The sequence below is a fragment of the Moschus berezovskii genome, chromosome 6, assembly GCF_049115385.1.
Source record: "Moschus berezovskii isolate FMDL1 chromosome 6, NW_MosBer_1.0, whole genome shotgun sequence".
Classification (NCBI taxonomy): Eukaryota; Metazoa; Chordata; class Mammalia; order Artiodactyla; family Moschidae; genus Moschus; species Moschus berezovskii.
In genome coordinates this window covers 110,952,983-110,964,000 of record NC_142465.1, presented here as the reverse complement: position 1 = coordinate 110,964,000, position 11,018 = coordinate 110,952,983, and the positions used below count along the sequence as shown (strand labels likewise).

General features: G+C 50.6%; 1 protein-coding gene across 2 annotated transcripts in view; it reads left to right on the top strand.

Annotated features, from left to right (window-relative positions):
• Positions 1–2,739: 2,739 nt before the first annotated feature.
• Positions 2,740–11,018, top strand: part of SLC6A13 (solute carrier family 6 member 13) — a 43,999-nt gene continuing 35,720 nt past the window's right edge. For both annotated transcript variants that reach the window (XM_088837418.1, XM_055396188.2), the window contains exons 1-2: positions 2,740–2,820; positions 5,571–5,777. In XM_088837418.1, the coding sequence (XP_088693544.1) occupies positions 5,576–5,777 (202 nt within the window). In that variant the 5' untranslated portion in view covers positions 2,740–2,820; positions 5,571–5,575. The remainder of the gene's footprint in view (positions 2,821–5,570; positions 5,778–11,018) is intronic.

Sequence of the window (11,018 nt, the reverse complement as noted above, 5' to 3'; positions counted from 1 at the left end):
TTTATTTCTGTTAGGATGAAATCGTGACTATATTTTATTCTTTGGGTTATAATCCAGTACCATCGTTTTTCATTTTCTTGCTCAAATTGTTCCAGTTTTAGCAAACCATGATTTTTTTTTCATTTATTCTGCTTGCTTCTTTCTTCCCTTTCAGTATGATCTTTGAAAAGAGATCAAAAAGGTCAACAGGAATAAAAAAGTTCCCTCCCCACTGCGGTTAAACATGACTATGCCCATTAATTCACAGAGGAGAGGAACCCACCTCTTCCTTTGCCAACCCATTCCAGTGTTGAAACCGATGCTGCTCAGAAATGTTCTTTCTGAAACAAATCATGCTCCTTTTAAAACTGATTTCCTCTTCTTTCATTCCAAGGAGAGACAAAAAAAAAAAAAAAAAAAAAAAACTGTTGGGAAACTAGCTCATGACATGTTGATGTTTAAAAAGACCAGAGTCAATTTGATGGAGGCCCAGGCCTCCAGGGCTGCTCATCCAGAGTTTGCTTTGTTTCGTAGACTCTGTTATGGAGCCTTGGTCATTTGTTAGGGGACTTACTGTGTAGTAAGTTCTGCTTGCTGATGAGTAAGGATGGGAGTTCATTGCTTTTGAAGACAGGTCTTTTTGCATGAGTTTGCGGCCTCCCTGGGAGGACCTTGTGGTCTACTGCTTACACACTCAGTTCAGATGGACGGATAGGCGGGGAGAGGAAAGAGGCAGAAGAAACGTAAGAATAATCATCTCTGAGAGGCTCACTGGAGTGTTTGTGATGCGCTTCCAAGGCCTCGAGGAGGGTGGAGGATGAGAGGAATAGGCACTACCTCATCCTCTCTGATATACGCTTGTTTCCGGCTTGGCTGTACAATCCCACCCCTTGGATCCCTCACCCCCCCTGACTTATCCCTTCTGTCCAGCAGGAGCTGACTTTGCTCAGGGGTCTTTCAGCCTTGTCCCCTTCAGGGCATGTCCCTGCTGACCATGAACACTTCCTTAAGGGTAAATAAGGGCTGGCTGTGTGTTAGAGGCCTTTTACATGTACTCAGATCTCCTAGAATCTCCCACAGCTTTGCAAAGTAAGGAATATTCTCTTTGAAAAATTTTTTATTAGTGTTTCAAGTGTATAGCAAAGTGATTCAGTTATACATATGTATATATATTCTTTTTCAGACTCGTTTTCATTATAGGATATTACAATGTACTGAATAGAGTTCCCTGTGCTGTAGGATCCTGTTTGTTTTCTACTTTACTTGTAGCCGTGGGTATCTGCTAATCCCAATCTCTTAGTTTATCCCTCCCCCTCCCCTTTTCCCTTTCGGTAACTGTAAGTTTATTTTCTGCATCTGTAAGCTTGTTTCTGTTTTGTAGATAAGTCCATTTGTGGGATTCTTTTGGTCTTTGTAAAAAATATTTTTATTTATTTATTTATTCAGCTGGACCGGATATTAGTTGTGGCATGTGGAATCTTTAGTTGCAGCATGTGGGATCTAGTTCCCTGAGCAAAGGTCAAACCCGGGACCCCTGCATTGGGAGTACAGAGTCTTAGCCGTTCCACACCTAGGGGTGTCCCTGTCTGTCTTCTGTCTGTGCTCATGCTCAGTCGTGTCCAATTCTTTACAACCCTCGGGACTGCAGCCCACCAGACTCTTCTGTCTGTGGGATTTCCCAGGCAAGAATACTGAAGTGGATTGCCATTCCCTTCTCCAGGGGAGTTTCCTGACCCAGGGATCAAACCTGTATTTCCTATGTCTGTTGCATTGCAGGCAGATTCTTTACCCTAGATAAGTTCATTTGTATCATATTTCAGATTCTGCAGATAAGTGATATCATACTGTATCTGTCTTTCTGTCTGACTTGCTTCACTTGGTATAACTACCTCTAGATCCATTGGATGCTACTCTTTATCTAGATGAGAAAGCAGGACTTTTAGAGTCTGGACACCTTTCTCCCCGCAGCAGCCTGGGAAGGGTCAGAAGCGGGACCCAGACCCTGGACCACCTTGGCCTCGGAGCCAGAGCCGGAGCAACCCCTGGCACACTCAGCTTGTCTCCCTGGTCTGTGGTGGGGCTGGGGCTCCTGACTCCACGCTCCGCTCATCTCCTCCCCATCAGTCCGCTTCTGCACCATGACCCGGGTAGGGCTTTGCTTTGCTGTGAACATTGGCACGTCTTTTTCTGTGATGGTTTAGACAATTATTTAAAGAAATCAATTCTAGCACATTGTTTAGAAATTCAAGCAACACTAAAGCTTAAAAAGCAGAAGTGAAAAGTGCCTCTTCATATCTCCTGACCCCAACCCTACTCTCCAGATGTAACTACTAACAACCGTGCAGAAAATATTTCTTCAGACTTTTCTGTATGCAGATAAGTGTGTGTGTGTATGTTTGGGAAGTATTTCTAACTGTCCAAAGTTCTATAATCCACACATCTTTATTCTAAATCACTGTCCATTCCAAGTCCTAAGTTGCGAAAGGGTAAAATAAATATGCGTTTAAGTTAATCTACACAGCACCTGATCAAAGAAACACCTACTCTTGGTGGACTTATGGCGACCCGTGAGTCGACAGAGAGAGAGAGAGAGAAGGCGGGATCCCTCTCTAGAGACCTGAGGTCACCCAGGAGAGTGCTGCCTACCAGCTCGCACTGGGGGTGAGCGAGGGTGAGCGTTTGAGCTGAGGGGAGGGGACAAGGGCGGAATGTGGGCTGGGCCAAGTTTAGAATTACAAGTGCCAGAGGAGTGGGAACCACACTTTAAATAGCCATCACCTCCCCTTCCCCCAGATAATTCTTCTCCCCTCTGACCGGACCTCTGGCAGCAACTACACTAAGGTTGGTGCTGTTTTCTTCTCTTTTTCTCTGGGTGTCAGACTTCAGGTGGGTAGGATCCATAAGACTTACAGTTTTGGGATCCTCTCCTAGAAAATATGACATTTATGTGTGATACGCAAAGACTAGCTATTTTCTTGACTTTCTGAAACTTTGATGGCTGCTGATTCAAGGACCAATGTACCTTGGAGAAAGAGGACCCCAGATGAAAGGGGAAGACATTTGGGTTTACTTCTAAGAAAATGAAGGCTCTCCGCTCTGAGACAAGATTGAAAGTTGAAAGAACATAAAACAAGATTGAAAGAAAATAAAAATTCAAGTGCCTGTTATACTATGAAGTGCTTTCATATATATATATGTGTGTGTGTGTGTGTGTACATATATATACATGTATATATATACACATATATGAATATATATATACATAATGAAATACATATACATACATGTATATGCAATAGATGTATGTATATATATACATCTCTTCATTTAGTCCTCATAGCTAAGTGTATCCTGTCATGCCCCAATGTAAATCCATCAAAAGTAGGTGTCTCTTTGGTCAAGTGCTGTGTAGATTAACTTAAATGCATATTTATCTTACCCTTTCACAGCTTAGGACTTGGAATGGACAGTGATTTAGAATAAAGATGTGTAAATTATAAAACTCTGGACAGTTAGAAAAACTTCCCAAGTACATACACACACACACACACACACATCTGCATATAGAAAAGTCTGAAGAAATATTCCCTGCATGGTTTTTAGTAGTTACATTTGGAGAGTAGAGCTGGAACCAGGAGATGAAGTAAAGAGAGATTTTAAAAACAAGCAAACCGAGGCTCAGAGTGATGAATTCATTTCCTGGGAGTCGGGTGGTCCCTGATGCAGAGCTATGGTTTGAATCCAGACTTGCCCTTCAATCACACGGTGCTGCCTCTGCTACCCAACGTGGCTAAGAGACCTAGGGTGGGCTTCTGTTCTCCTGGGGTCTACGGGGGATAGAGAAGTGAGGGGGGTAGTGTTTAATCATTGGAAGACTCCCATCAGGCCCAGAACCTGCCTAAGACGAGAGACGACCATCTCAGAAGGACTGAGGAAGCTTTTGGGGACCAACGGCCTGGGTTTCTCCTTCTTAAACCACAGTCTCTGGAGCCCGTTCCCTCATTTATCAAATAAGCAACACATTCCTGACCTCCCTCTGGCTTTCTGGATCCCCCGGGGCAGCCCCACTGGGGAGACAGAGCTGCAGGAGGCTCTGTGGCCAGATGGGGCTCTTGTGAGAAAGTTCTGTTCCCAGGAACTTTCCTGGGGGGGCGGTGCGTAGAAAGAAGCACATGTATCCACTTCTGCAGAGAAGGGACCGCTGTATACAGTCAGAGATACTTACATTAGACTCACTGCTAAACCCACTGGCCAGTGTAAGCGAGGGAGGTAGCTGAACGAGCAGGACATCGTGGCTTCAGGTCCCGGCTGCGCTACATGGCTGCACGCATGTCATCCAACCTCTCTGATGGGCAGCTCCCTGCTTACAAAGCAGAGGGAACTCTGTCACATCCCAGGGCCGTGTGGGTTGAATGACATAAAGGCATGTAAAGCGCCTGGCCTACAGTAGTTGTTCTCTGAATGTGACCACGTCCAGTCTCACCCTCCGCCCCAGTGCGAGTCTGGGATAGGGGCAGGCAGGGTGTAGCCTGCAGCTCTGCGCTCATCTTCTATCATCTCTGCGGTAACGGAGTCCTGCGCCCGCATCACCAGGAAAGAAAAGGAGCCCACGGGTCGTCTCCCTCTTCCGTTGCTCTCAGAAAGAGATGCAGGGCTTACCCGGGAAGGTCAGCTCAGCTTACTCAGTGAGTCCCTGGTTCTACTCAGTCTTTCTCGTCTTCTTGCAAGGATCTAAAAAGGCTGACTTTCACATTCCTCTTAAAAAATAAAACATGTTTTTGATGAAAATGTAGAAAATATAGATAAGGAAAATATCTCTTAAACCTGTCTGCTGAGAGAGAAACACCTTGGTGAATATCTTAATTTTCATGAATGCAAATACTTTATAAGGTATTTTTCCCAGCATCATCATGGCACGTGGTCTGTTCTGTAACTGTTTGCACTTCACATTTTGTAAACCCCTCTTTGTCTCTTCTGCGGCAGTTTTTAATGATTATATAGTAGTCCATTGTCTGAGCCATAATTTATTAACCTAGTTACCATATTTGAACATTTATGTATTTTCTAATTTTTCATTGTTTTAAGCATGAACATCCTCAGTGCTGAATGTTTACACAGAGTCACAGTTATCTCCGTAGGGTAAATTCCCCAAAGGAGAATCAGTGTCTTAAGGATACATACAAATCCCATCCCTTCAACCGTCTCCGAACACGGAATAGAGAGACTGAGGTACATGCTTATGCAGAAGAGGCTGCTTGGAGGGTGGCGGAGAGGACTCAGTCAGCCCGGGGCAGGTGGGCTCCCCATGTCCACAAGCCCCCACCCGAGGCACCTTCTAGGGATGCAGTGTCTGTGCTTCAGAGTCAGTGCCTTCTTCCTGAAGCAGGAAAAGGACATATACGCTTAGCCTTTACCAACCAGACATGCCGGGGGTGGTGCGGGTCTGCGGACAGCAGTAGGAGTCACTCTCCTCCCTGGCACTTTACCTTTGGGAGTTTGCTGGAAAGGAAAGGGGAAACTTTCCTTCCAGGCACCGCTCCCCCCCGCCCACCGGCCCCCAGCAGTAGCACAGTGCCCTGCTTGTCTTCCAGGGGGAATGGATAGCAGGGTCTCGGGCACCACCAGTAATGGAGAGACCAAACCAGTGTGCCCAGGTGTGGAAGAGGCGGCGGAGGATGGTGCCCTGCAGAGAGGGCAGTGGAGCAACAAGATGGAGTTCGTGCTGTCTGTGGCTGGGGAGATCATCGGGCTGGGCAACGTCTGGAGGTTCCCCTACCTCTGCTACAAAAACGGGGGAGGTAAGTTCACTTGAGGTGGGTGTGGTGGGGGAGAGCTGTGCCCACCTGGCGCCTCCCGCCTGGGCAGTGGATGGAGGTTTCCTACCTCTGTTACAAAAACAGGGGGAGGTGAGAGGCACCGCACCCTTCACCCCTGCAAGGCTGTCTCCATCTCCTGCACCTACTGCACTCTGGGGAGCCCCATAGATACAGAGGATGCTGGAAAAACCCTTAGAAGTCGCTCAGGACCCTGCAGGAGAAGCACCTGGACGGGGTGACTTCCTGGGTGCCCATGGTGGCAGCAGAGAAACACAGGTGTGGGCTGGGACCAGATGGATGGGGGTTTGGGTTCTGGCTCTGCTACTCACTCCCTGTGACCTGGGGCAAGCCCTCGGACCTCAGGTGGGAGCTATGAACAGAGACGGTTTTTCCTGCCCCTCAAGGTGGCTGTCAGGACTGGAGGTTGTGGGCAAAGGGCCTCAGAATCCATGGCTGTGCTGAGGGCAATGTGGCACCCAGCTGTCCCGTGGCCTCGAGACTCTGCAACCAGGGCTGCCTGTCCCCCTCCCCGCTCCGCCCTGCCCGCACCACGTATCGCCTTTGATCCCAGTGACTCTTCTTTTATAATTTTCCCACTGAAATGTTTGGATGGGGTGCGGGAGCATGGACTCCAGTTCCTTTCTGGATTCTTCCTGCCTCTCAGGCCCTGCAGTGATCCCACTGCCCCCTTAGCATTGCGGGTCACTTTCCCACCATGGACTCTCTTTTAGGCAACCCCCCTTGCCGGGTCTCTGGGGAGCCCCTGAGGGATTTTCCAGGTGCTGAAGGCCTCTGGGAAGAGCAGTGGGTTAGGAAGGTCTCATCGGTGGGTAAGGCTTAGTGGGACTGGGCTCCCAGGTCTGGTTTTGGGGGCGGGGTGGGGCTGCAATCTGGGCTGGGGGAAGGGAAATGCTGAGATAGATCACGGGGAAAGACTGAAGGGGTAGGACTCTGTGGGCCATGAGGACTTTAGGGTACCCTAATGCAACACTTACCCTTGGTGGGGGCATGGGAGCCTCCCTGTGCATAAGCCCAGTGGAAACGGTTTTGGGGAGAGAAAGCCCACAGCACAGAGTAGGGGTGGGAGGTCAGGAGGGAGGAGAATATAGAGAGGCCCTGAGTCCATTCTTACTCTCAGGATGGTGGCAGCTGGGCACTGGCCTGGGGACTGGAGGTTAATTTGTATTTTTTCAGAGCAGGTGGCAATGGGCCGTTGTATTCTCCCTCTCCAGACTCTCTGGCCGGCAATCTGAAGCTGCAGGACTTTGCTCGGTCAGCCGGCATCTCTAGGGAAGGCAGGAGGTCCCCACCCAGCCCTGGACCCTCAGACAGCTTGTTCAGACCCTTGGGCCTTAGGGTGGTCGGATTTGGCTAGTCCGGGGAGGAGGAGGGGCAGGGGGGCTAAGCCGGGTCTGGGGGCTCTGTGTCTGGACCTGGTGACCAGCTTAGCTCCTCACATGGCAAGAAGATTAGAAGGTGAGCTGCTTTCCGCAAGCTGCTCTGGAATGGGACCGCGAGGTCGGCCTGGGAATTAGCAGGACTGGCACGGAGAGGTGGGGGAGGCATTCTGGGGTCTGTGGGGACCCCCGCGCTGAGGAAGGGAAGGAAGGGGGTGCGGGGGCCAGGGCAGGAGCACAGGGTCACCCTGTCTGCGGGAGGCGTCCCCCAGTGGGTTTGCACCTGAGCTCTGCGTTGGGGGCCCGTGTAGGTCTGTGCGGCCTGGGGATGTGCGGCTGTGTCTCAGAAAAGGTAACACAGGCCGGGATCACGACCACGGCCCCTGATTCTTCACCGAAGGAGCGGGGGTGCGGAGGTAGGACGTGGCCGCCTCCTCCCTGGGCAGGGCCCGCCCTCTAGCACGCTGGTCCCCAAGAGCTGTTTTGGGGGTCCTGACGCCATCCCCCTTCCTCCCACCCCTTCTTCTCCTGGGGCACCAGGCCTCAGGCTTCCTCTTCTCTTTCCTTGACGGACAACAGCAGCTGGAGGAAGTGCGCTGAGGGGCTCTGGGGCTGGAGGCCAATGCCCAGCTTTGCTCTGAAGGCCCTGAGTCACTCAGGGCCAGCGGGTGGACACACGGGTGGTGTCTCTGCCGGCGTGATGGGGACCCACCCAGGAGCCCCTGGGGCTGTGCAGGGACCCAGACAGGCCAGCTCTTCTGGTTTCTGGTGTTCCCAGAGACTCACCCTTTCTGTGCCCTTCACCCACCTCAGCCCCTCAGAGCATAGGCCCCACACTTTGTCTCGTCACCTTGGTCTGGAAGGGACCAGACACCTCCTTGTGACGGGGCCCTTCACTGCCGACCTGAGAGAGGGGGCAGGGAGGGGGAGCATAGAGGCCTCCTAGGAAGGTTTGATCCCCTCCTCCCACTTTGGTGCTTTTATTTAAGCCCGTGGCTCTCAGATCAGGGCTGGGACTCCCAGGGGATGGTTCTGAGCAGGTTCTGAGGATACTGGGGTCATGGTGTGAGCCCCCCGGGGTCACGTGTGCTATCAGCCTGCCTCTGTTGAGTGCTTTCTCCAACTTCACAGCTGCAAAGAGCTGCTTTTGTGCTTGGAGGGAGGACCTTATTGTTGCTAATGTTTATTGGTTGGGGAGCTCAGGGAGGAAGACGTCCCCAAAGCATAGCATCAGTTCCAAACTAAAAATGCAAGTGCTGTCTTTGGTTCCTTACAGCTTGGATGTTTGGTAGATCCAATTAGAAGTGAGTCCCAGAGCAGGGGAAAGGCTGAGGTAAGAATATGATTGAGGACAGGTCGACAGTGAAACATGGAAGCTAAAAACCAGAGAAGCTGAGAAAGTGGTGTGAAGAAACCGAGTCCGGTGGTTGGGACTTGGGCTTTCAATGCAGAGGGTGTGGATTCAGTCCCTGGTTGGGGAACCAAGATCCCACATGCCTCATGGTCAAAAAACCAAAACACAAAACAGAAACAATATTGTAACAAATTCAATAAACACTTAAAAAATGGTCCACATCCAAAAACAAAAACAAGAACTTAAAAAAGAATAAATAAAATATAAAATCAGCAACCAACAGAAGATGGGGAAAGAAGGGGTGCCTTCTAGGTAAGTGCCCTCCTTGTTGTCCAGGCATTGTGGCCAGTCCAACCTGAGCACTTGCCCCCACCCCCTGGCCCCTATGACTTTCTAGAATCAGGCCAATCAATATAAGTCACCCAACGGTGGTTACATACCGAGAACGCACTACCTGCCAGGAACTACTCTGAGTTGTGATAAAACGGAAACAGAATAGACCACCTCTCTGTCTTTGCGGGGCTTTCATTCTGGGTGTGGGTGGGAGCGAGACAGACAGTAAGCACAGTAAACAATAAAATAACACGGCGCATCAGAAGTCCCTGAGCGTTACAGGAACAGGGCGGGGACAGCCGCACTGAGAACACTCGAGTGACAGCTTTTGGGGTAGGGGGTGAGACACGGTCTTGGGGATATTGGAGGTGGGGAGTGCACCCTGGGGCAGAGGAAACAAAAGGTTTTAATGGCCTCAATGCAGGAGGCTGGCTGTTGTGTCTGGGGAGTCAAAGGAGGGGAGTCACTGTGGGGATGGGTCACGCAGGGCTTGTCAGCCACTGTGAGGTTCGGCTTTCACTCCAGGGATGGGGAGTTGGGGCAGGGGTTTGAGCAGAGCGGCCAATCTTACACTTTAACAATATCTGTATCTATGGTGTTGAGAATTGACGGCAGAGGCCTCAGGCCGGAAGCAGACCAGTTCCAAGGCTAAGAATCTTGGGGGTCTCCTTGCTGTCCTTCTTTCTCAAGTAAGTGCTGACTCTACCTGAATACCCAGATCCCGGATGCTGCAGAACCCGGGCCTTCAGCTGGAACCTCTCGCGCTCCCTGGACCCCGGGTTACCGGCATCCTGAGTTTCCCAACACCCAGGACGCCCGGGGCTGGAGACCCCAAGTGAGACCACAGCAGAATGTGCCACCGCTGGGCCACTCAGAAACCGGGATCTCAGAGGGAAGGCTGTGGGGCGGGATCGCAGCCAAGCGAACCCCAGCTCTAGACATCAGGGAGAGAGAGCACAGAAGATGCCGATACACGGGCGTTAGACAGCCCCATTGTACCCCGAGGATGTCCATAGATACTAAGGAGCAAAGAGAGACAAGGAGCACATTTCTTCACGTCAGAGTCATGGTTATGTTATTAGTATGTGACGACTGGTTACCAATTTTAGTTAGTGACTCAGTGCCAAGTATTGGTTCAGTGGTGCCGATTACAGTGTGTGATGGCTCATGAATGCTCACCGCTGTGTTACTCACGCGGAACATTTAACAGTTTGTCTTTTTTAAAAATGTCACCTGGAGGGACTTCCCTGGTGGGTCAGGAGCTAAGAGTGAGCTCCCAGTGCAGGGGTCCTGAGTTTGATTCCTGGTCGGGGAAATAGATCCCACAAGTTGCAACTAAGACCGAGTTGCCAAGTAAATGAATAAATTTTTTAAAAAAATTGTCACCTGGAACATGACAGGTGACACCACAGAATGCACTCTTACTGAGAAGGATGTCAAGCAGAATGGTTCTTTTCCAGGATGGGTCTCTGGCATCCCATGGGGGAAAATGCCAGGACATTTTAGAATTGAGGGAGGAGATTGAATGGGGGCTTAGGGGGAGCAGGTAACCATGACGCCATCCTCCTCCTCCAGGACTGGCTCTGTCTTGCAGGGGTGGTGACTAGGGCTCAGGTGAGGAAACAGGCAGTGTCCCCAGGACTCCCTGGTGGGCACACGGGTCCCTCCTGGGCTCCATCCCTTCTCTAACTCCCTCCCCAGTTTGGGGCCGGTGACTCTGCCTGGCGAGTGTGGACTTTGTGCCTTATGGCCAGCTGCCCAGGTGATCAAGGAGGCAGAGGAGGAGGGGAACAGACTGACCACCAGAGCCGGTGCAGTTAAACATTGGCTTGGTTTATTGGGAAAGAGCAGGGGGCACAGAGATGGGATGCGGGGCTTGGAAACCCCTCTCCTGGCCCCCCACTCTCTCTTTGCTCCCTTTCTTTGATGTTTCTAACTCTCAGCAGTGACTTCATTTCGGCTACTGGATTCTCTCTTTCCTGATTCCCTCCTCCTGCCCAACGAGTCTTGGACTGATTTGTGTACTTACTTGTGTGAATTGTTTGTGATCTTTCTTTGCCCTTGTGGTCACCAAGCGTCTCCCTCAGTGCCTGAATTATGCATGGACTACATGCCAAGAGACTTGGAAGGCAGAGAACT